The sequence below is a fragment of the Tamandua tetradactyla genome, chromosome 3 (genome assembly GCF_023851605.1).
Source record: "Tamandua tetradactyla isolate mTamTet1 chromosome 3, mTamTet1.pri, whole genome shotgun sequence".
NCBI classification, from domain to species: Eukaryota; Metazoa; Chordata; class Mammalia; order Pilosa; family Myrmecophagidae; genus Tamandua; species Tamandua tetradactyla.
The window spans coordinates 96,493,025-96,520,225 of record NC_135329.1 but is presented as its reverse complement, the minus strand read 5'-3'; the positions used below and the strand labels follow the sequence as shown (position 1 = coordinate 96,520,225).

General features: G+C 36.7%; 1 protein-coding gene and 1 pseudogene across 2 annotated transcripts in view; both read right to left on the bottom strand.

The window, feature by feature from the left end:
- The window catches only part of PTPN4 (protein tyrosine phosphatase non-receptor type 4), a 363,873-nt gene that overhangs the window by 112,168 nt on the left and 224,504 nt on the right, over nucleotides 1–27,201 (bottom strand). The window contains 1 exon segment of the mRNA XM_077151764.1: nucleotides 26,700–26,787. Within this exon segment, the coding sequence (XP_077007879.1) occupies nucleotides 26,700–26,787 (88 nt within the window).
- Nucleotides 289–26,787, bottom strand: LOC143677540 (actin-related protein 2/3 complex subunit 1A pseudogene; annotated as a pseudogene). Its single transcript, XR_013172661.1, has 3 exons — nucleotides 26,700–26,787; nucleotides 13,589–13,773; nucleotides 289–7,937 (listed from the first exon to the last, which is right to left on the bottom strand). The product of XR_013172661.1 is annotated as an actin-related protein 2/3 complex subunit 1A pseudogene (transcript).

The window sequence follows — 27,201 nt, the reverse complement described above, 5'->3', positions numbered from 1 at the left end:
AGCTTTAAAAGTTTTAATTATTGGGGCGGGCCGCGGTGGCTCAGCGGACAAGAGTGCTTGCCTGCCGTGCCGGAGGACCCCGGTTCGATTCCCGGCCCCAGCCCATGTAAAAAACAAGCAAACAAACAAAATATAATAAAACAAGAAAATGTTTAAAAATGTTTCCCGTTCTTCCTCCCTTCCTTCCTTCTCTGTCTTTCCTTCCTTTCCTCTCTCTCTCTTTAAAAAAAAAAAAAAAAAAAAAAAAAAAAGTTTTAATTAAATAAAATGTTACTAAATCAACCTGTATATAGCATGGAAAAAAAAAGTGATGAATTGAAGCAGTATATATTATTTTGTCTACAACCCACACTGTTGTAGAGTACTATTCATCTTAAAACATGTTTTAAAGGATATAAATTAGAAATCTGGATTAAAAGACTGAGCCTAAAAGACTGAAGGTATACTCCTATCTCCCATTCTTTCCCCAATCTCATAAAACATCACAGATGATATATGAAAAGAAAAAGAATACGTAACATTTGAAAATAATCCATAACACAAAAAGAAAGAAACCGTAATATATGAGAACAATCCATAACACTTAAAGCACATAATTCAATGGACCAGATGTTTTAACAAATTCTTACTTAAAAACATAAAGCTAGTAAGATCAGATCTGCTGAGAGAGAAAAAACAAACCAAAACCAGTCCAGAGACGCAGAGCCCAAATTATCCACAAATGGGACTATGCTTATGATAGAAACAATACCAAAGTGAAAACTTACAAGTTCAGAGACAGTGGAATAAAAAAATAAAAGCAGTCTTCAAATAACTGTCAGGATGATCAGATAGGGAGCAGCTTGCTCACCCCACAATCTTAACACGATTGAGTTAAACGATTGAGTTAAACAATAGGAATTAGAAATGTGTACACATTTAGTCTAAAATGGCTATTGGAGATGCTGGGGACAGAGAATTAGAGCACTGATCTCATTGGCTAGCGATCCCCAGAAGAAAAAGAGAACCCCAAACTGAAAAGGCCAAACTATTGCCAAATCCAAACTGGCAACATTTCCCTCCTCCAACATCACCAAAGTCAGCCTATACCAAAAGAAAAAACATCCACAACCAAGTGAACTAGGATATATAAACAAGAAAGGGAGTACAGAACCAAGGAACATTAAGCATTTGAGGAAAACCACTAATATTAAGGAGATGTACTAACCTCAGTAAACTGCTATGTTGATAGAAAAATATGTTTAAAAAAATGGTTAAAATATATTTAGTTAACTCAAGTTCTTAAATGACAGCTATCCAGACTGAAGTGGCAGTTTACAAGCTGTTAACAGAGTGGGCAACACAAAACAACAGAATAAGTATTGTGTCTTTCATGTACTAATTAATCCAAATGACCAGAAAAGTGAGAAAAGTGAACTCTGACAACCTTATTTTAAAATATCTTGCTTTAGCTTGAGATCCAAGATGGTGGCTTAGTGAGGTGTGGAATTTAGTTTGTCCTCCACAGCAGCTAGTAAATAGCAGCAACAGTACAGAATAATGCTGGGGCCATATCAGGGACTGGACACACAGTGTACAGTGTGAGGATACTAATCCATCATTCTACAAGATGATGAGGCCTTTCATTTTTGGCTTGTAGCTTCCTAATAGTGCCAGTCATAAGGAAGCTACAGAGGCCTGCACCCCTCCCCCAGGTGCACAGCAACCTTGTCCAAAAGCAGAAAGGAAAGAGACTTAACTAGCAGCACGGGCTTAGCTCAACCAAGCACCAACTGCAGAATTGATTTACAAATTCTGACTACCGAAAATAGGCTCCCCACTCAGATAAACCTGGAATAAGAGCAAAAGGTAGTATGAGTTTATGCCCCAGCAGAGGGTAGGGGGGCAGAGGATTTTTGGATCAGACAATACAAAATACTTGAAAAGGGTTGGATCCTAAAAATAGGGGAGCACACAGAGCCTGGATATACACAGAGAAACATACCAACTTAAGCTCTTGATTAATAAACCAGAGGTGTCTTGTTCTGAAAAGGATTATTTTTTTCGCTTTGTTTCAACTACTTAACAGCTCACTAATAGAATTTCAAGGCTTCTCAGGCTCCATGCGCTCTAGGCAAGGGTAGAATTAAGCTTGTCTGAGAGACAAAGGTGCTGATTAGGTGAAAGGAGTTAACTCCCTGAAGGCTGCGAGTTCCCCAGGAAAGGGATGGAGCCCATCGCAGGTGGAATCCCTCCCTCAAGGAATTCAGACCCTAGGGACTGGAAAACTGAAATTAAAGCCAACCTACAATCTTTCCTCTATTTCAATCACAGACTCTCCCCAGCAGGGAGAGTCTGCTGAAGTTAAAAGCACCCCATCACTTTAGGCTGGTGGGAAGCCACAGGCAGATAAGCACCACATATTGGGTAGGAAAGAAAGTAACACAGTCTAGAGGCTTCGTAGGAAAGTCTGTCAATCTGCTGGATCTCAGGGAAAACTGATGCAGGTGACTCTTTCCTCCTGAGAGGAGGCTAGTCTGGTCTGGGAAAATATGACTGATGTCTATAACTTCTGAGTAGGCCCCTCCTCCTCCTAAAAACAAAAAGTTCGAAATAGGCAGGGAAAAAAACAGAAAAACAAGAACTAAAAAATTCTGATCAGTTAAACAAAACCTATGCTAGAGGTCTAGAATAAGCTGAACTGAATGTAGAACAGGTAGAAGACAAAGCCATCCAACAAGAAAATCCTAGGTAAAAGAATGAAAACAATTTCCAGAATAAACTAATTAAGGAAATCAAATGCCTAGATGCCAGCAAAAAAATGAGGCATATTAGGAAAATTGAAATATGGCCCAGTCAAAGGAACAAGCCAACAATTCAAATGAGATGCAGGAGTTGAAACAATTCAGTATGCTCGAACAGACATGGAAAATCTCCAGAATCAAATCAGTGAGTTGAGGGAGGATATTAAGAAGGCAATGGGCAAACAAAAATAAGAAATCAAAAGTCTTGAAAAACAAAACAGAATTTACTGGATTGAAAGGTACAGTTGAAGAGATGGAAAAAAACAATGGAAACCTATGACAGATTTGAAGATGAAGAAGAAAGATTAGTGAACTGAAGGACTGGATATACGAAACCCAAGACACAAAAGAAAATATAAGGAAAAGAATGGAAAAATAAGAGCAGGGTCTCAGGGAAATGAATGGCAAAATGAAGCACATGAATATACATGTTGTGGGTATCCCAGAAGGAGAAGAGAATGGAATAGGAGGAGAGAGACTAATGGAAGAAATCATCACTGAAAATTTCCCATCACTAATAAAAGCATAAAACTACAGATCCAAGAAGTGCAGTGTACCCCAAACAGAATAGGTCCAAATAGACATACTACAAGACACTTACTAATCTGACTGTCAGAAGTTAAAGAGAAAGAATTTTGAAAGCAGCAAGAGAAAAGCAATCCATCACATTCAAGGGAAACCCAATAAGACTATGTGTGGATTTCTCAGCAGAAAACATGGAGGTGAGAAGGTATGATATATTTAAGATTCTAAAAGAGAAAAACTGCCAATCAAGAATTCTGTATCCAGCAAAACTGTCCCTTAAAAATGACGGGGAGACTAAAACATTTTCAAACAATCACTGAGAGAATTTGTGACCAAGAGACTGGCCTCTGTAAGAAATACTAAAGGGAGCACTACAGGCAGATAGGAAAAGACAGGAGAGAGAGGTTTGGAGAAGAGTGTAGAAATGAAGACTATCAGTAAAGTTAAAAAGAGAAAAAAAAATTAGACATGACATATAAAATCCAAAAGGCAAAATGGTGAATAAAATACTGCTTTACAGTAATATCACTAAATGTTAATGGATTAAATGCCCCAATCAAAAGACACAGACTGGCAGAATGGATTAAAAACGAGGACCCATCTATATGCTGTTTACAGGAGATTCATTTTAGACTGAAGGACAAAAAATAGGTTGAAAGTAAAATATCTTACTTTGCTTTACTTCATATCTTTATTACTAGCTAATATGACATTATACTACCTACTTATTCTCTTAATCTGTTAATTTTTTTCACTATAACCTATGTTCTAGTGTAACAAATTGTAGGACCTTTGTGTTGTCCCCTGTTGGACCTGTAAGTAAGCATAGCACAGTGCCCTGTGAATTCATGGAATGACTGGATCTCTAACATCTGTATGAAAACATCTTAGCTATTTTAGCTTGGCATTTAAGACTTTAAACAATCAATCCACTCCTTTTTATCTCCCCATTCTACCTAGAAAAATCTTGTACTCTGGTCAGGCTAGTTTCATGATATGCTTTGTGGACGACGACTTCTATGTTTTGTTAATTCTCTTATGATACAAAATGAAGTTTCAGTGGCTGAGAGATTTCAAAGAAAAGAGGTTACCCTGGAGATTATTTTTTATGCATTATATAGATTACCCTTTTTTGTTTATGACGTATTGGAGTGGATGGAAGGAAATTCCTATAACTGTTGAGCTATGTTCCACAAGCCTTGATTCTTGAAGACGAATGCATAACAAGATAGCTTTCACAATGTGACTGTGATTGTGAAAACCTTGTGTTTGCTGCTCCTTTTATGCAGGGTATGGACAGACGAATAAAATAAGGAAAAATAAATAAAAAATGGGGGAATAAACGGTAAAAAATTCGGTAGATTGAAATACTGGTGGTCACCGAGGGAGAGGTAAGGGATGTATGAGTTTTTTCTCTTTTCTTTCTTTTTCTGGAGTGATAGAAATGCTCTAAAAATGATCATGGTGCTGAGTATACAAGTATGTGATGATACTGTGAGCCACCGATTGTAAACCCTGTGTGGACTGTATGGGTGTGAAGATTTTTCAATTAAAAAAAAAAAGGCCCACAAATTCCCAAATTTGATGAAAGAAATGAATTTAAAATCCAAGACACTCATAGATCTCAAAGCAGGATGAAGTAAAGAGATAAACACTAAGATGCATTAAAGTCAAATTAATAAACTACAAGATAAATACTGAATTTTGAAGACAAGAGAGAAACGACTTGTCACATTCGAGGATTCTCAAGGACATTAAAAGTTGATTATTCGTTACAAATCAGTGGGGGCAAAAAGCAACAGGAAGACATTTAAAATACTGAAATAGAGAACAGTTAGGTCAGAATCCTGTATTAAGCAAAATAGCCTTCAAGAATGAAGGGAAAAGTAAGACATTTTCAGATAAACAAAAGCTGATGGAGTTAGCTTCTAGAAGACCTACCCTAAAAGAAATGTTAAAAGGGAGTTCTTCAGGTGAAAATCAAAGCACACTACACAGTAACTTGAAACCACAAGAAAACAGAGAATGTACTAAAGTCACTTCAAAAGCAAACAACATAAAAGCCAGTTTTATACTTCTGTTTTGGCTTGTACCTTCTTCTAAAACAAGGGGGTGCTAGGGTAGTTCAGTGGTAGAATTCTCACCTGCCATGCGGGAGACCCGGGTTCAATTCCTGTTCCATCACTTCCCCCAAAACAAACAAACAAGCAAAATAAACAACAAACAAAATACAACAAACAAAAATTCAACAAATGATGCTGCAATAACAGGATATTCACATGCAAAAATAATGAAATGTGACCCCACTATACAGCATAAAAAAAATAAATAAATAAAGGAAACCCTCAATGCAAAATCAAATCAATATGAAACTTTAGAAGAGTGAAGGGAACCAATTTGCAAAATCACCTTATTAAGATAATCAAATGCCCTGAATGCAACAGAAAACCATAAAGTATGTGAAAATTCAACCAGAAAGGACCCAACCCAAATGACTGAATCAAAACTTTGTAGGGGACACAGCACAAATAACAACTACTTAAGAATATTTGTTAAGAACTAAAGTATATTAAGAAGACACTAGAAGAGCATAAATAAGAATTTGGAAGAATAAACAGAAAAATGGCAGACCTCACAAATAATACAGCAGACCTTATTAGAAATATACTAGAGATACATGATAGTATATTTGAAGAAGCAGAAGGAAGAATAAGTGAGCACGATTGAACTAGAGTCCACAAAATAACAAATGGTAAAAAAGATGGAAAACATGCAACTGGATCTTAGGGAAACTACAGAAAACAACAGGCACACAAATATAAGAATCAGAGAAGAGAAAAGTAAAGGGCTGGGAAAGTTAGTTGAAGATATAATCGGGCAAAACTTCCCACCCTTACATAAATGTGCAAATCAAAGAGGCTAAACGATTCCAAATAGAATAAATTTGAATAGGCCTATTCCAAGAGACATAATAATCAAACTGTCAAATGTTGAGGAGAAACAGAAAGCCCTCAAAGTGGCATGAGAAAAGCAAACTACTATATACAAGGGAAAGATTACCTTTGGAGTACTCAACAGGCACTATGGAAGTGAGAAGACAGTGTTATGATATATTTAAGATCCTAAATGAGAAAGGCTTTTAGCCAAGAACCCTTTTTTATTTTTTCACATTTATTATTTTTATTTACGTTTCTAGCAGACAATTTACATACCTCCCCACCACTTCCTTTAAGTTAGTACAAGAATTTTCTGTAAACTCATTAACTAATAAACTAATTAAAGCTTTGGTCAAGAATGGAATGAAAAAAAAACCCAAAAAACAAATTACATTCAAACAAACACATAAATGATATCTGTACACTATGTGCTCAGTGTTTCTTAGCAGCTGGCTTTCCTTCCCATCATGCAAATGGCAGAGCTATGGTCAGTCACAGTTTGTCATGCTAGATCCTGGAGGTTCACTTGGCTTCCCATTATTTGAAGGCCTTGGATAGAAGACTCTAAAGTCTTGAAATCCCAAAGTGTGACAGCTCCATCGATGCCAGCAGCTCAAAATTTGCATAAGTCCTGCTTATCCACCTCATATATAGACACTTGAGTGATGTTCTTCTGTGCAGAGGTTCCAAGTCTGCATTGTGGTCCTCAGTAGTGGCCCTTTTGTCCTGTTGTGGAAGGGTTCCATGGCCAACATATTACACTAGATGCTCTGTCTCAGAAGGTCAAGTTTGGAGACAAAAGTCAAACAGCCAAGGTCATTGTATTTAAAGAGCATTGGGCAGCAATCATGGCCAGCAGCAAGAACACTATTCTCAGAGATAAATGATAGACTTAGGAGTAGCTGGAACTCTGTTTTCAGAGTTGAAATCTGCACACTTTTTGAGGCATCAGCAACAAGACACGGTGCTGTCACAGCTGACCCAGGCAAGGTGGCTTCTACTAGCAAAAACAGCTGATCCCATGAACCCAGCCACCAGTGCCACTGCCACCAAAGTCTGACATCAGCTGGCCAAAAGGTGTCTTGCTGCCCCATAGCATACTGGCTTGCTTTTTCATCTACTATCTTTAATGTATGCAGAAAACACTCTGCATTTGAAGTCACAAGATTATACTGCCATCAAAACATTATTGGGACGTTAATCCGACTGACAAACTGTGGAATGAATAGGCTTTTTAATGTGCTTGCTTACCACAAGTAATTTTCAAGCTTGAAGTAATAAACATTGTTTGTGCTCCTCTTCCCAAAGCAAATTTGTTTTCCAGCAGGGACCACTTTATAAAAGTGGCTGCACAATTAATTTTCAGGATCGCAAGGGTTGGCTTAAAGATACCATCCTTCTGACTCCAGACATAGGCATTGCAATCTGTCCCGCAAGTCATGATGCAGTCACTCTCGGGGGACAGTCAATACCTGTGATGTGTCCATTGTGCAACCTGAGTTCATGAGCTTTCACCCACCGGCTACTGTTTTTCTTATAGATGTGGACTTCACGTTTATTGGGACTAAGGGCAATTTGGGTATGACTCCTGTTACAGATATGACAGGTGATTGGTTCTAGTAAAAACTGATGCAGAGACATTATTCTTGATGTTCTCAAGGGTAGAAAGCTGAGGTCAGGGCAGTCTGGAAGGCTGCAAAACAGAAAATTCGTGGACTCTGGTCAGTCAACACGAACAAACACTGGCAGGCATGGGCAGAGACCTAGTCAAGAATCTGTTATCCAGCCATGTTATTCTTAAAAATTGAGGGAGAGATTAACAAAGACAAACAAAGGGAATCCTGTTAGCTGGAAAAAAAAAAAAAAAAAAAAAAAAAAAAGGCAGGAGAGGGAGATCTGGAGGAGAGCACAGAAACTGAAGAAAATGAGTAATGGTAATTCAAAGGATAAAAAAAGAAAAATGAATATATAGTTCAGATAAATAAAAACTAAAGGATAAGATATCAGAGTCAAGAACTGCTTTACAGTAATTACTTTGAATATTAATGGATTGAACTCAACAATTAAGATAGACTGGCAAAATGGATTAAAAACATAATCCATCTATATGCAGTTTACAAGGGACACATCTCAGATTAGAGGACACAATTAGATTGAAAGTGAAAAGATGGAAAAAAATATTTTAGGCAAGCTGTAGCCAAAAGAAAGTAGGAGTAGCTATACTAATATCAGACAAAATAGACTTTAAATGTAAGGATGTAATAAGAGACATAGAAGGATACCACATATTAATAATAGGGACAATTTGCAAAGAGAAAATAATCTTAAATGGGTACAGTCCCAATCAATGAGTTTTAAAGTACATGAAGTAAATAATAGCAAAACTGAAGGGAGCTATAGACATTTCAACAGTAATAGTGGGAGACTTCAATATACCACTCTCCACTATAGATAAAAAAACTAGACAGAAGATCAACAAGTGAAAGAGAACCTAAACAATAAAATAAATAAATTAGACCTAACAGACATATACAGATCATTACTCCTCACAACACCACGATATACATTCTTCTCTAAGGCACATGGAATGTTCTCAAGGACAGATTATATGATGGGACACAAACTAAGTCTTGATAAATTTAGTAAGATTGAAATTATCTAAATCACTTTTTCTGATCACAACAGAGTAAAACTGGAAATGAATAATCACCAAAGAAGTAGAGCTTTCAGAAATACATGGAGATTAAACAACATACTCTTAAATAACAGTAAAAAGCTCAAGGAAGAAATTGCTAGAGAAATCACTATATTTGGAGACAAATGATAATGAGAATACAACATATCAAAACTTATGGGATGGGGCAAAAGCACTCCGGAGAGGGAAATTTATTGCACTAAATGCCCATATTAAAAAACATAACAAGCAAAACTTGAGGATTTAACTGCTTATCTGGAGACTTTAGAGAAAGAATAGCAAACTAGCTCCAAAGCAAATAAAAGAAAAAAAAGAGATTAAAGCAGAAATAAACAAACTGGAGAACAATAAAACAATAGAAAGATTCAACAAAACAAAGAATTAGTTCTCTGAGGAAATCAATAAAATTGTGGAGCCCTAGTTAGACTAACAAAGAAAAAAAGAGAGGATGCAAATAAAATCAGAAATGAGAGGGGGAGTCATTACCACTGATCATGAAGACGTTTTAAAAAATCTTAAGGGAATATTATGAACAGCTCTATCCAACAAACTAGACAACTTAGATGAAATGGACAAATTCCTAGAAACAGTATACTGACTCGAGAAGAAAGAGATGATCCCAACCCCCCCTCAAAAGCAATTACAAGTAAGAAATTCAATCAGTCATCAAAAATCTTTCCACAAAGTAAAGTCCAGGACCAAATGACTTCACAAATGAATTTTATCAACCAGTCCAAAAAGAACTAAAAACAATCCTGCTCAAACTCTTCAAAACAATAGAGGAAAAAGGAATGCTACCTAATTCATTTTATGAAGCTAACATCAGTCCAATACTAAAATCGGATAAAGACACTACAAGAAAGGAAAAGTACAGACTAATTTCCCTAATGAACATTAGCAAAAATTCTTAACAAAATACTTAGCAAATCGTATCCAACATCACATTAAAAGAACTACACATCATAACAAAACTGGATCTATAGCAGGTATGCAAGGGTAGTTCAACATAAGAAAATCAATTAAGGTAATACAGCAAATTAACAAAAAGGGAAAAAATTTACATGATCATATCGAATGATGCTGAAAAAGCATTCCACAAAATCCAGCATCCTTTCATGATAAAAACACTTCAAAAGAGGAACTGAAAGAAACTTTCTCAATATCAAAAAGGGTATATATGTAAAAACCATAGCCAGCATCATACTTAATGGTGAGAAACCTTAAGATTGGGAACTAGACAAAGATGCCTATTGTGACCACTATTACTCAACATAGTAATAGAAGTTCTAGCAAGAGCAATTAGAAAGGGGAAAAAAATAAAAGGCTTGCAGCCAGGAAAGGAAGAAGTAAAACTTTGATTATTGGCAGCTGACATGATCCTATACTTAAAAAACCCTGAGAAATCTATAGGAAAGCTACTTGAGCTAATAAACAAATTCAGCAAGATGACAGGACACAAGATTAATGTATGAAAATCAGTAATGTTTCTATATACAAGCAATGACCTATCTGATATAAGAATGAAGGAGAAAATTCCATTCAAAATAGTGATCAGAAGAATGAGGTTTCTAAGGTAAGCCTAACCAGGATGTCAAGGACTTATATTTGGTAAATAATGAAAAAATAGCTAAAAGAAATACAAATATGACATAAATAGATGAACAGACATTCCATGATCATGGACAGGAAGGCTGAATATCATGAGATGTCAATTCTACCCAAACTGATCTACAGATTCAATGCAATATCAAACAAAGTCCCAAAAACTTACCTGAAGACTTGGAAAAGCTCTTATCAAAGTTATAGGGAAGGGAAAGAGACCCTGAAGAGCTAAAGATAGCCTAAAAAAAAGAAGAGCAAAGTGGGAGGACTATCACTTCCTGACTTTAAAGCTTACTATTAAGCCACAGTGGTCAAAACAGCATAGCACTGACACAGACGGAAATTACAACTAATAGAACAGAATGAAGACTGTAGGGATAGGCCATCAAATGTATGGACAATTGATCTTCGTTAAGGCCCCCAAATCAAATGAACTGGGATAAAATTGTCTTATCAATAAATGGGCATGGGAGAATTGGATTTTAATAGCCAAAAGAATCAAAGAGGAACTGTATCTTATACTCTATACAAAAATTAATTCAAAATGGATTAAAATGTAAATGTAAGAGCCAGTACCATAAAACTTCTAGAAGAGAATGCAGGAAAACATCTTCAAGATCTAGTAATAGGAGGTAGCTTCTTGGACTACAAAAGCAGCAAAAGGAAAAATACACAAATGGGAACTCCTTAAGATCAAGAGCTTCTGCGCTCCAAAGGTTAAGAAAAAAAAAAAAAAGGTTAAGAGGCAGCCAACTCAATGAGAGAAAATATTTGGAAACCACATATTGATATCTTATGTACAACAAAAGAACAAACAACCCAATTATAAAATGGGCAGAGGATATGAATAGACACTTCTGAAGAGCAAATACAGGTAGCTAAAAAGCTATAAAGAGACTCATTTTCTTTAGCCATAAAGGAAATGCAAATCAAGATGACAATGAGGTATCACCTCATACATATAAGAATGGCTGCTATTAAACAAACAGAAAACTACAAATGTTGGAGAGGATGTGGAGAAATTGGAATGCTTATTTACTATTGGTGGAAATGTAAAATGGCATGCAGCCGCTGTGGAAAACAGTTTGGCGATTCCTCAGAAAAGTAAATATTGAGTTGCTCTATAACCTAGCAATAGCATTACTTAGTTTATACCCAGAAGAGCTGAGGGCAGTGACATGAACAGACTTTTGCACACCAATGTCCACAGTAACACAATTCACAATTATCAAGAGACGGAAACCATCCAAATGCCCATCAACAGATGAGTGGATAAACGAAATGTATATACACACAACAGAATATTATGCAGCAGTTAACATGAACTGATGTTCTGAAACATAAGACAATGTACATGAACCTTCAGGACATAATGCTGAGTGAAATAAGTCAGTCACAAAAGCACAGATATTGTATGATTTTGTTATTATGACTCTGGTAAAGGTAATATCAGAGGTTACACTGTAGAATACTGCAGACCTAGAGGTACACAAAAGCTAGAGATGGAGGAAAGGATACCCAAAGAGGTTGAATCTACATACAAAGGAATGGATAAAAGTGATTATAACTAATCAGTGGGTTTATAAGTAACATTGCCATATTAAAGGTGGATATACTTGAAAGGGGATGTAGTGTCATGTATCCCAATGATTAAATTTATGATTATAAGTTCCTAAATGAATAATTTCAATGGTTCTATAGTAGACGAAGAGTTAATAGTAGACGGATATAGGAAGAAAAATAAAAACGCATGCTATGACCCACAGTTAACAGGAAAACATCAACAGTACCATAATACTACCAGAGGCAACACACTGGGAGGGAGGGGGATAAGTAACAAAGGTTAGTTTTGATTCAACAATTGGTGACATTATGTTAGCTGGATCTTTGTCACTGTGCACCACTGAAAATTGTCTAGAACTGAGTGTGTTGTTGATTGTACAACCAAACAAAGACACTGCAAGACCTAGTTTATTTACTGTGGACATCATCTGTGATGCCCAATAGATGGAGGGAGCCAAAGTATACAATTGACTGAGATGTACAATGGCGAATAGTGATACATTTATATGATGGGATTTGGCGCGGCTACAAAAAAGAGGGACATCTGAGGGGCACACAATAAACTGAATATACCCTGAGGACAATGGGCTGTGCAGAATGGGCCAGAAACGAATAAATATGCTAAGCTCTCTCTCAGAAAATATTTATTAAAAAAATGAGAGACTGGATTGTGGATCCTTACAACAGAGACATCAGAACTGAAATAGTGGGTGTATTTCTGGATTCTGAGACACCTGAGCTATATGTGTATTAGCGGTTACCTCCCTGGCACTTTGAGTAGCTCTGTGACACTGGGGTCCCTGAAATGGAGTGCTGCAGACCTGAAAGTTAGCATAGCTACATAATAACAGTTGAAGCAAATGAGAAAGAGATGAGGCCCCAATTAGAGTTTAAAACAAAGCCAATCTGGCTGGGTCTAAGGTAAATTAGAATGCAGGGGAAAGATCATGTTTTATGTACTCTTGACCTTAAACTGCTGTATGAGATCAAAAGCAGCAAGGTTTATTATATCTGGAACGTAAATTTTCTGTAACTCATAGTCTGAATCAGCCTTTTCTGGTAGCTCATTTAGACAGCCCTGACTCCTAGAGTCCAGAATGGGAACCAGGTCTTGTAATTCTCTATGGTGTGGTGTAGTGCCAGCATACATCTCAGACTATGGTGGGCTGATAATTAAAAACTATTGGTAAGGTGGAGCAACGTTGGCTCAGGGACAGAATTCTTGTGTGCCATGCAGGAGAGCCAGGTTCAATTCCTGGAGCCAGCCCATGCCAAAAAAAAAAGTGCTTTCTAAAGTAGAATCCCTTGAGGATCCAAAGGAGGGGGGCATATATATATATATTTTGAACTATTAAACTCCCTATCTGAGAAACCATGGGTACCCTCCAAACCATTGGAGACCCCCACTAAAATAGGCCAAGCCCTTATTTTGAAACTTATTTCTATCAGTTAGAAGGTAAGACTACCCACAAGCTAAGACTTACTTCCAGGAAGCCTGTTTGTTGCTCAGATGTGGCCTTTCTCTCTCTAAGCGAAGTCTGCAAGGAAAACTGTTGCCCTCTCTCCTATGTTGTACAAGTCATTCAGGGGTGAAAATCTCCCTGACAACATGGATCATCATTGCCAAGGATGAGGCTAGCCCTGTCACCACGGGATTGAAAATGCCTTCCTGATCAAAAGAGGGAAAAGAAGTAGAATAAAATAAGGCATTAGTGGCCAAGAGAGGTCAAATGGAGTCAAAATGCTGTTCTGGAGACTGCTCTTATGCAAGGTTCAGTTAGACAGTGTTAATTGCCATAGTATGGTAAACCCCAATCAACATCACTCCTGTTGGCTCTTAAAAATACCTAGGGCTCGCAGAATAAGAATGAGAGCCTTTAATCCTGTATAGCTTAATGTAATCCCTGGATACATCCCAAAGGATAACAGGCAAATAATTAAAAAGTATTGGCAAAGTCCCTTGAGGGATGGGAGAAACTATGGACTATTAAATTTTACCAACAGAGTTTAATGTGTCAAACATTAGGGAAACCCAAATCAACAGGCCACATCTTTGCTCTTGAGGCTCACTTTTGTGAAGCTTATGTATGTATCGGAGAATCTGAGCCTACCTATAGTTATGCCTAAGAGTCACCTCTGGAGGAGCTCTTTTGTTGCTCAGATATGGCCTCTCTCTCTCTCTCTCTTGCTCAACTCTGCAAGTGAAATCATTACTGTTCCCCCTATGTGAGATGTGACATCCAGGGGAGAAAGTCTCTCTGGTGGTGTGGGAGATGACCCCGAGGGATGAGCTTGGCCCTGTGGGATCAACAATGCCATCCTGACCAAAATGGGTAAAGAAATGTAACAAATAAGATGCCAGAGTTTGAGAGAGTTCAAATAGAGTTGAGAGGTTACTCTGGAGGTCACTCTTACGAGAGCTTTAGTTAGACATTGCTTGTCAAACCTCAACCAAAACCATTCCTGCTAATCCTAAAGAATACCTAGGGTGTTTTATAAGATTCTACAAGGGTTCCATGCACTAGGGTAACTTTCCAGAAACCTACAACCTCCAGGTGGGTCCATGGACCAGATAAGCCCTGAAATGCAGAGGTGTTAGCCTTTCCAGAACATCAACTAGTTTCATCCCCCTATACCACATTATCGACAACCACTTACAATATGAGAAAGTTAGAATGGGCATAGCCCAAATACCCCAGAGAGTGAAAGAAAGTTCAAAGATCATGGTGGAGTTATACAGAGAAGGTAGGGTTTAGCAAATGAGTATGAGTGCTGAATGAGTATATTGATATTTCTTTTAGTATCCAGTACCTTAGAGCAGAGAGAAGTAAATACCTAAAATTGTGGAATTGTAACCCATTTCAAACTCTGAAATCTGTTCTACAACTAAGTACTGGGATGCACTCTAAAATTTATTGCTTTTTTGAATATGTTATTTTTCACAAAAAAGAAAAAAGAGAAGAGTATAATATAGAACGTAGGATTTTACAAATGAATGGGATTGTTAATCAATATACTGACATTTCTTCTGGTCTCCAGTATCTTGGAGTAGATAGAAGAAAAAACAAAAACTCATGGAATTGTAAGCCATACCTAAACTTTAAAAGTTGCACGACTACTTGTTAAAATCTAATTGGAAATTTATTGCTTTGTTGTATAGATGTTATTTTTCACAATAAAAAAAGTTTAAACAAAAAACAAAAAACAAAGAAAACTAGGGCTCGAAGTAAGACCCTAATAAAGGTTTCATGCATTAGGTTTGCATTCCAGTAACATATAATTCCCAGAGGGTTCCTAGGTCAGATAAATCCTAAAACCCAGAGAGACCAGCCTCTACAGGATTATCATATCAATTAATTACATTCCCCTATCCTTTAGTGTGGACTCCCCTCCTCAACATGAATGTCAGAACAGACATTCCCCAAAGATCCCTAAAGATTAGGAGGAGTAAAGGAAGAGGTAAACAGAGAAACTGGGATTTAACAGATCAGTATGGTTGCTGAATCCCTATATTAATATTCCTTCTAGCCTGAAGCTGTTTGGAGCAGCTAGAAGGAAAAATCTGACATGATGGAAAGGTACCCCATGACAAACTCTGGGATCTATCCGTTCTGTAATTACTTGTCGATGTTTGCTTTGAAATCATTATTTTCCTCCTTCCTTTGTTTTGTATATATGTTATATTATACAATAAAAAAATTTTAAACTTAATAAAACCAACAAATGTGAATTTATGCCATCAGGCATACATGTATATGAAGTTACTATTTATGACAAAACCTATATAAAGGGGGAGGGACAAAGGTATGTAAGAGCAGAGGATCTGTATTCAACTGAAACTAAGTCGGTATTATTCAAACAAGGCTATTATAAATGTAAGGTGCTAACTTCACTTTCTAAGAAAATGATTCTTAAAGGTACAGAAAAGGAAAGAAGAAAAGGAATCAAAATGGCACAATGCAAAAAATCAACTAAATACAAAATGGAATAGAAGAATTGAAGACCAAAAAACATACACACAGAAATAACTCCTTTATCGGTACTCACATTAAACGTAAGTTAATGATTTTAAACCATTGGCAGAATGGATCAAAAAAAGAAGGAGCAACCTATATAATGTCTACAAGAAACTCACTTTAAATATATACACAAAGAGAATCAAAGTAAAAGGATGAAAAGAATTATAAATACAAACACATCTAAAAAGACAGCCCCAACACAAAAGTCACTGACAGAACTGAAGGGAGAAGTAGACAGTTCTAAAATCATAGGTAACTTAATCAACTATCAATAATAGATAGAACATTAAGCCAAAAGTTCAAAATTGAAATAGAAGACATGAACCACAAATAAACCAATTACTCCTAACAGACATATATAGATAAAAAATACACCAACCAAGAGAGGAACACACATTCTTCTCAAGTGCACAAGGATCATTCTGCAGGATAAACCACATGTTAAGTCACAAATTAAGTCTTAAGAAATATAAAAATATTCAAATAATAAAAATTACCTTTCTCAATCAAAATAGAATGAAGCCAGGCAGGCTATGGTGGCTCAGCAGGCAGTTTTTGCCTGTCATGCCAGAGACTTGGGTTCAATTCCCATTGCCTGCTCATGTGAAAAAAACAAACAAACAAACAAAAAAACATAGAATGAAGATATTAACTCACTAATGGAAGGTAAACTGGAAAAAAGTCACAGATGTGGAAATTAAATTCATTCTTAAAACAACTGAAGGGTAAAAGAAGAAATCTGAAGGAAAATTAGAAATAGAAACAATGGAAACAAAACACAACATACAGGCGGGGCACGGTGCTCGGAGGCGCGCCGGCTGGGGCGTCGTGGCTGCCGGGGAGGTCACCCGGGCACGGGGCAGCCCTTGAAACCTGCGGGTGGGCGCACGGCATGAGCGGCCAGGAAGCAGGAGGCGCTCCAAGGGCGTGGCCCCAGGGCCAGGGGCGCCGCTGTACAGGGCGCTAAGCCTGGTGCTGGGCACACTGCTGAGCAGAGGCTGTTTACATCTTGCAGACTCCCCTGGTGAAATGCATTCTCAAACAGCAGCCAGGAAGGCTCAAGCACTGAAGAACACACCATGACTTCCCTTGGGTAGCCGCACAACTTCCCTTGTCACAGGGACCCTGCTCCACAGGACCGTGAGTGGTGCCAAGTAGGAGGTGGAGCTAATTGGTCTTTATAGCAGGATGAGATGCATCTGAAACATGCTAATAAGAATGGAGTTTTAGCCGTGCGGAGGCTGAGCCAGCCGCGGGCGCAACCGGAGGCAGTCATTGCTATTCTTCTTTTATGACTTGGAGATTTTGACTACATTTCTTAAGAGTCCTCAGTGATCCTGGAGACAAAGAGACCAACTGGGAGAACTGGATTGGAGATCCCCAGGCCGCGGAGAACGGTGACTGGGTCCCTTCTAAACACATGGCTTCCCGGTCTGGCTGGGAACGGTGTACTTCCCTGGGCCGCGGCAGCTGGTGCCCTCCCGCCACGCTTGGCGCCCCGGGCCGGCTAGGAGATTCGGACGAGTGCTCTCCCGGGCTGCGGCGGCCGGCGACCATCCCCGCGTTCGGATCCCCGGGCCGGCTGGGAGATTCGGATTCGCACTCTTCCAAGCCACTTCGACTGGCAAACCTCCCCCACGGTGAGAGTTTTCCAAAGTTAAAGGACCCACAGCACCTTTTACTGGTGGGACCCGCAGACAAACGAGTGCCATGAGCGTCACCTACTGGGCAGGATAAGAAAAACAGAACCCAGAGATTTCTCAGAAAAATCTTTCAACCTGTTGGGTCCAACACCCAGGGAAATCTGACTAAATGCCCAGACGCCAGCAAAAGATAATGGATCACGCTCAGAAAATTGAAAATATGGCCCAGTCAAAGGAACAAACAAATAGTTCAAATGAGATACAGGAGCTGAGACAACTAATGCTGAATATACGAACAGAAATGGAAAACCTCTTCAAAAACGAAATCGATAAATTGAGGGAGGACATGAAGAAGACATGGGCTGAACAAAAAGAAGAAATAGAAAAACTGAAAAAACAAATCACAGAACTTATGGAAGTGAAGGATAAAGTCGAAAAGATGGAAAAAACAATGGATACCTACAATGATAGATTTAAAGAGACAGAAGATAGAATTAGTGATTTGGAGGATGGAACATCTGAATTCCAAAAACAAACAGAAACTATAGGGAAAAGAACGGAAAAATTTGAACAGGGGATCAGGGAACTGAAGGACAATATGAAGCACACAAATATACATGTTGTGGGTGTCCCAGAAGGAGAAGAGAAGGGAAAAGGAGGAGAAAAACTAATGGAAGAAATTATCACTGAAAATTTCCCAACTCTTATGAAAGACCTAAAATTACAGATCCAAGAAGTGCAGCGCACCCCAAAGAGAATAGACCCAAATAGGTGTTCTCCAAGACACTTACTAGTTAGAATGTCAGAGATCAAAGAGAAAGAGAGGATCTTGAAAGCAGCAAGAGAAAAACAATCCATCACATACAAGGGAAACCCAATAAGACTATGTGTAGATTTCTCAGCAGAAACCATGGAACCTAGAAGACAGTGGGATGATATATTTAAATTACTAAAAGAGAAAAACTGCCAACCAAGACTTCTATATCCAGCAAAATTGTCCTTCAAAACTGAGGGAGAAATTAAAACATTCTCAGACAAAAAGTCACTGAGAGAATTTGTGACCGAGAGACCAGCTCTGCAAGAAATACTAAAGGGAGCACTAGAGTCAGATATGAAAAGACAGAAGAGAGAGGTATGGAGAAGAGTGTAGAAAGAAGGAAAATCAGATATGATATACATAATACAAAAGGCAAAATGGTAGAGGAAAATATTATCTAAACAGTAATAACACTAAATGTTAATGGACTGAATTCCCCAATTAAAAGACATACACTGGCAGAATGGATTAAAAAACAGGATCCTTCTATATGCTGTCTACAGGAAACACATCTTAGACCGAAAGATAAACATAGGTTGAAAGTGAAAGCTTGGGAAAAGATATTTCATGCAAATAACAACCAGAAAAGAGCAGGAGTAGCTATACTAATATCCAACAAATTAGACTTCAAATGTAAAACAGTTAAAAGAGACAAAGAAGGACACTATCTACTAATAAAAGGAACAATTAAACAAGAAGACATAACAATCATAAATATTTATGCACCGAACCGGAATGCCCCTAAATACGTGAGGAATACACTGCAAACACTGAAAAGGGAAATAGACACATATACCATAATAGTTGGAGACTTCAATTCACCACTCTCATCAATGGACAGAACATCTAGACAGAGGATCAATAAAGAAATAGAGAATCTGAATATCACTATAAATGAGCTAGACTTAACAGACATTTATAGGACATTACATCCCACAACAGCAGGATACACCTTTTTCTCAAGTGCTCATGGATCATTCTCAAAGATAGACCATATGCTGGGTCACAAAGCAAGTCTTAACAAATTTAAAAAGATTGAAATCATACACAACACTTTCTCGGATCATAAAGGAATGACGTTGGAAATCAATAATAGGCGGAGTGCCAGAAAATTCACAAATACGTGGAGGCTCAATAACACACTCTTAAACAACGAGTGGGTCAAAGAAGAAATTGCAAGAGAAATTAGTAAATACCACGAGGCAATGAAAACGAAAACACAACATACCAAAACTTATGGGACGCAGCAAAGGCAGTGCTAAGAAGGAAATTTATTGCCCTAAATGCCTACATCAGAAAAGAAGAAAAGGCAAAAATGCAGGAATTAACTGTCCACTTGGAAGAACTGGAGAAAGAACAGCAAACTAAACCCAAAGCAAGCAAAAGGAAAGAAATAACAAACATCAGAGCAGAAATAAATGAAATTGAAAACATGAAAACAATAGAGAAAATCAATAAGACCAGAAGTTGGTTCTATGAGAAAATCAATAAGATTGATGGGCCCTTAACAAGATTGACAAAAAGAAGAAGAGAGAGGATGCAAATAAATAAGATCAGAAATGGAAGAGGAGACATAACTACTGACCTCACAGAAATAAAGGAGGTAATAACAGGATACTATGAACAACTTTACGCTAATAAATACAACAATTCAGATGAAATGGACGGGTTCCTGGAAAGACATGAACAACCAACTTTGACTCAAGAAGAAATAGATAACCTCAACAAACCAATTACAAGTAAAGAAATTGAATCAGTCATTCAAAAGCTTCCTAAAAAGAAAAGTCCAGGACCAGACGGCTTCACATGTGAATTCTATCAAACATTCCAGAAAGAATTAGTACCAACTCTCCTCAAACTCTTCAAAAAAATTGAAGTGGAGGGAAAACTACCTAATTCATTCTATGAAGCCAACATCACCCTCATACCAAAACCAGGCAAAGATATTACAAAAAAGGAAAACTACAGACCAATCTCTCTAATGAATATAGATGCAAAAATCCTCAATAAAATTCTAGCAAATCGTTATCCAACAACACATTAAAAGAATTATACATCATGATCAAGTAGGATTCATCCCAGGTATGCAAGGATGGTTCAACATAAGAAAATCAATTAATGTAATACACCATATCAACAAATCAAAGCAGAAAAATCACATGATCATCTCAATTGATGCAGAGAAGGTATTTGACAAGATTCAACATCCTTTCCTGTTGAAAACACTTCAAAAGATAGGAATATAAGGGAACTTCCTTAAAATGATAGAGGGAATATATGAAAAACCCACCGCTAATATCATCCTCAATAGGGAAAAATTGAAAACTTTCCTCCTAAGATCAGGAACAAGACAAGGATGTCCATTATCACCACTATTATTCAACATTGTGTTGGAGGTTCTAGCCAGAGCAATTAGACAAGAAAAAGAAATACAAGGCATCAAAATTGGAAAGGAAGAAATAAAACTATCAATGTTTGCAGACGATATGATACTATACGTAGAAAACCCGGAAAAACCCACAACAAAACTACTAGAGCTAATAAATGAGTACAGCAAATTAGCAGGTTACAAGATCAACATTCAAAAATCTGTAGCATTTCTATACACTAGTAATGAACAAGCTGAGGGGGAAATCAAGAAACGAATCCCATTTACAATTGCAACTAAAAGAATAAAATACCTAGGAATAAATTTAACTAAAGAGACAAAAAACCTATATAAAGAAAACTACAAAAAACTGCTAAAAGAAATCACAGAAGACCTAAATAGATGGAAGGGCATACCGTGTTCATGGATTGGAAGACTAAATATAGTTAAGATGTCAATCCTACCTAAATTGATTTACAGATTCAATGAAATACCAATCAAAATCCCAATAACTTATTTTTCAGAAATAGAAAAACCAATAAGCAAATTTATCTGGAAGGGCAAGGTGCCCCGAATTGCTAAAAACATCTTGAGGAAAAAAACCGAAGCTGGAGGTCTCGCGCTGCCTGACTTTAAGGCAAGTTATGAAGCCACAGTGGTCAAAACAGCATGGTATTGGCATAAAGATAGATATATCGACCAATGGAATCAAATAGAATGCTCAGATATAGACCCTCTCATCTATGGACATTCGATCTTTGATAAGGCAGTCAAGCCAATTCACCTGGGACAGAACAGTCTCTTCAATAAATGGTGCCTAGAGAACTGGATATCCATATGCAAAAGAATGAAAGAAGACCCGTATCTCACACCCTATACAAAAATTAACTCAAAATGGATCAAATATCTAAACATTAGGTCTAAGACCATAAAACAGTTAGAGGAAAATGTAGGGAGCTATCTTATGAAACTTACAATTGGAGGCGGTTTTATGGACCTTAAACCTAAAGCAAGAGCACTGAAGAAAGAAAGAAATAAATGGGAGCTCCTCAAAATTAAACACTTTTGTGCATCAAAGAACTTTATCAAGAAAGTAGAAAGACAGCCTACACAATGGGAGACAATATTTGGAGATGACATATCAGATAAAGGTCTAGTATCCAGAATTTATAAAGAGATTGTCCAACTCAACAACAAAAAGACAGCCAACGCAATTACAAAATGGGAAAAAGACTTGAACAGACACCTCTCAGAAGAGGAAATACAAATGGCCAAAAGGCACATGAAGAGATGCTCAATGTGCCTGGCCCTTAGAGAAATGCAAATCAAAAGCACAATGAGATATCAGCTCACACCCACCAGAATGGCCATTATCAACAAAACAGAAAATGACAAGTGCTGGAGAGGATGCGGAGAAAGAGGCACACTTATCCACTATTGGTGGGAATGTCAAATGGTGCAACCACTGTGGAAGGCAGTTTGGCGGTTCCTCAAAAAGCTGAATATAGAATTGCCATATGACCCAACAATACCACTGCTAGGACTTAAGGGCAAAGACACAAACGGACATTTGCACACCAATGTTTATAGCAGCGTTATTTACAATTGCAACGAGATGGAAACAGCCAAAATGTCCATCAACAGACGAGTGGCTAAACAAACTGTGGTATATACATACGATGGAATATTATGCAGCTTTAAGACAGGATAAACTTATGAAGCATGTAATAACATGGATGGACCTAGAGAACATTATGTTGAGTGAGTCTAGCCAAAAACTAAAGGACAAATACTGTACGGTCCCACTGATGTGAACCGACATTCGAGAATAAACTTGGAATATGTCATTGGTAACACAGACCAACAGGAGTTAGAAACAGGGTAAGATAATGGGTAATCGGAGCTGAAGGGATACAGACTGTGCAACAGGAGTAGATACAAAAACTCAAAAATGGACAGCACAATAATACCTAATTGTAAAGTAATCATGTTAAAACACTGAATGAAGCTGCATCTGAGCTATAGGTTTTTTTGTTTGTCTGTTTGTTTGTTTGTCTTTTTTTTTACTATTATTATTATTTTTATTTTTTTCTCTATATTAACATTCTATATCTTTTTCTGTTGTTTTGCTAGTTCTTTTCCTAAATCGATGCAAATGTACTAAGAAATGATGATCATGCATCTATGTGATGATGTTAAGAAAAGATTATTAGAAGTTTTCTATTTTTATTAGATTTACCTAAAGGAATAACTTCTATTTGCTCTATATGAGGATATTTAGAAAACTTGACTTTTGCTTCAGTGACTTAGATTTAGCCCTGAAAATAAAACTGACGCTTTCAAAATTCTAAAAAAAAAAAAAAAACACAACATACAAAAGTATATGGGATGCAGCAAAGACAGTGTTCAGAGGGAATTCACAGCTGTAAACTCTCAAAGGAAGATCTTAAATCTATAACCTAGCTTCATGTCTTGAGGAAATAAAAAAGGAAGAGCAAATTAAATCTATAGCTAACAGAAAGAAAGAAATAATAAAGACTGGAGTGGAAATAAATGAAACACAGAATAGAAAAACAGAGAATTAACATAAGCAAATTGGTTCTTTGAAAAGGTCAATACCATCAACATACCCTCTGGCATGACTGATGATAAAAAGAAAGAAGACAGCAATAATCAAAATTAAAATGGGGACATTACCACTGCCCTTATAGAAATACACTAAGAAATTAGGTTAACCTATATTAAAATGGATAAATTGCTGGAAATGCACAAATTACCTAAATTTACTAAAGAAGAAATAGAAAATGTCAAATAGACCTACAACAAGTATATTTTCTATGTTAAAGAAGGTCCCATATGCACTGGAGAAGAATGTTTATATATTCTGCTGTTAGGTGGAGAGTTTTACAGATGTCTGTTAGTAGACCTAACTAGACGTTGGTTTAGTTTGCTTTCAAGTCATCTATTGTCTTGTTGATCTTCTGTCTCATTGTTCTATCCATTACAGAAGTTATTGGTTTGGGTGGGCAGCGGTGGCTCAGTGGCAGAATTTTCACCTGCTATGCTGGAGACTTGCATTTGATTCCTGGAGCCTCCCCATGCCAAATAAAATAAAAAAAGGAGTTACTGGTTTAATGAAGTCTCCAAATATTACTGTTGAATGATCTATTTCTTCCATTTTGTGTGTCAGTTTTGGCTTCGTGTATTTTGGTGCGCTGCAATATGGTACAAATGCGCTTTTAATTTCTGTATCTTCCTGATGTATTAACTCCTTTATCATTATGGAATGACCCTCTTTATCTCCAGAAATATTTCTTGTTTTAAAGTCCATTTTTATGATGCAGGAATACCTGAGAGATATTGCATGTTCAGTTCCAGCAACCACAATAAAGCAAATATTGCAATTAAGTGAGTCATTGAACTTTCTGGCTTCCCAGTTTCTTATAAAATTTATTTTTACAGCGCACTATAGTCTATTAAATGTGCAATAAATTTATGACTAAAAAAACCACAAACAAACAGGACATACCTAAATTAAAAGTGAAACAGAAACATGAAATGAGACTAAAAGGCTTAAATATTTTTTTATCACCAAATTGACTTTTCTTTCTTTTTTGTGAAAACAACACATAAAGAAAAAAGCAATAAATTTCAAAGCACAAAAGAACAACTAGATGTAGAACATATTTCATAGTATGACATCGGTTACAATTCTACAATTTTAGGTTTTTACTTCTAATTGCTTTAACATACTGGAGAGTAAAAGATATCAATTTAGTGATTCAGCAAAAATATTCATTTGTTAAATCCTATCTTCTCCATAAAATTCCATTATCACCTTTGATCTTTTCATCCCTCTCTTTAGGGGTGTTTGAGCTATGTCCATTCCAACTTTTTCAGGTTGGAAGGGTCTGTCACTAATGCAGAGTAGGGAGATGGAACTATCTAATGTCCTGGAGAGACTTGGTCCTCTACCTTTTGGGATTTATCTGGTCCTGGGCCCCATCTGGACCCAATACATTGCTAATATTGGTTTTGTATTTTTCCATTCTAAAATTTTCATGTGGCTCATTTTTATAATTTCAAGTTTCCTGCCAAACTTTTCACAGTTATTTTCCATGTTTTTCTGTCTCCTTATATTTTCTGTACAGAATATATTTCTAAATAACTTTAACCACTTAAAACATAAAGTCCCTTAATCTGGCACATTATATTAGTGATTTCTGAGGAACAGCGTTACAATCTATAATAATTTAAACAACAAATCTAATAATTTAAAGAAATAACAAAATCCACCAATAAATAGCATGTTTAATTACATATGAAATCAAGCCAAGTCTGCTGAAAGAAAAAGTGAAGTGCAACACTCTCTAGATTTCATTGATAGCAGTCTCTCAAATGCTAAACTATACCATGAAAACTGCTACGGACTACGGTAAAAAAGAACAACAACAATTTCTTTTTTACCATTTTATCTAATTGACATTTTTAATGTCCCATTAGTTTACACTTCAACAAGAAACAAACAAAATCTAGTTGTACGAAATACTGACCACAATGTTAAATTTTGGAGGCTCTTGTCCCAGATTGGAAGGGAGGGTGAAAGGGGCTTATTTTAAAGAAAACAGAAAGTTCAAGAGAGGCCTATTCACATATTTTAAATCAAATCAGACAAACTGATTTCAAGTCACAAACATTCAGAATTACCACATTTAACCATTTGACGAAAGTAGGTCATCTGGTTTTTGTAATGAGAAATTGACATGAGCTTTGTGAAATATAAGAACTACGGCTCTTCTAGAACACGGCCAGGTAATACCTTGAAGAATAAAACATTCCATGGAAAAGAACCTTGAGTACTCAAACAACTAGCGGTCTTATAGGAATAAGTTCGAAATAATTATTTAAAAACCTGGCCCTGTTCATATGGACAGGCTGTTATACTGGTATTCAGACTCAGCATTTTCTCTTAAGAGCCAACTCCTATTGCCAACTCAACTAATGATTAAGAACTATTACTCTACTTCTCACTAGTTATGAAACTAATTGTACTCCAGGTACTTTCTTGATAAAGAATCCCTAAGAAGAAATCTAGGTGCAGAAACACAGAAATTGTGAATGGTATAAATATGCCATGGCAGGAGGGTAAACAGTCTTTAGAAGCAGTCATTAGACACAAGGGAAAAAGAAGTTATATAGTGTTTACAGTAAAAGACAATGATTATAAATTCCATTTTAATAAAAGAACTGGGGTCAGGGTCTCGTCAAAATGTTAATGTTCCATTTTGTTTCATAAATTAAAATTTATAATGATGCCACTAAGTGATGAAGATAAGCACATTAACATGAATCTCAGTGAGGTGAGAGCATCTTTTACAATCATGATTATCATAAAAGCTACTAAGTATACAAAAACTACTTTTCCTGTAACCTAACCTTCATTATGTAAAATAAAATTTCTCAAGGTACTGTCTCCTATGGTCTGCACAAATTATCTTTCTAATATAAAAAAAAGCACTTCGAAGAAAAGTAACCTGAACAATCCACTTGAACCAACTTTCTCATCAAGTATGGAATTGAAGTTTTTGTGAAAATACTTATATTTAGAGGAATTTTTTGTACAACTATGTCATCAGCACTCACAAGTTATTCCATTTGTTGAAAATTCTATCAAGGCATTTAAAAACAATTTAATACTGAATAATGGTCTCTAACTGAACAATATTAAAAGAAGTTTTCTTCACTTACCCTTGCATAGTGAAATTCAACTCCATAGAGTTCTAAAGTACGTGCTGTGTTCAGGTAATTAAATTCTGCTTCTGCAGGAGATAAACCTCTGAAAAGACATTATTAGGTTAAAAATTAGAACAATTAAAAATATAGCCAACATAGAAAAAGGCTACTTAGCTGAAAAAAATTTTCACATTCTAATTAAAACTTTTACAAAAGACCATACATGACAACTCCTCTTAATTCTGTAGAGTAGCAAGTAACTTAGTGGGTGGGAATATTTTCAGTAATCCAAATCATCCAGAAATATAAGGATATGACAAGTTTTTAAAGACCCAACTTGTTCTTATGGCTATTACAAATGCACTCACTCTGAGACATTATTTAAAAGCAGTGTTTTCATAGTTTGGTCTATATACCATCTACATTTAAATCACATAGGGTGCTTTTGAAACATACAGGTTCCAAGCCAACCTCCACAGCAGTGCCTTTCAAAGTATGGTACACAAATAGGTGCTCA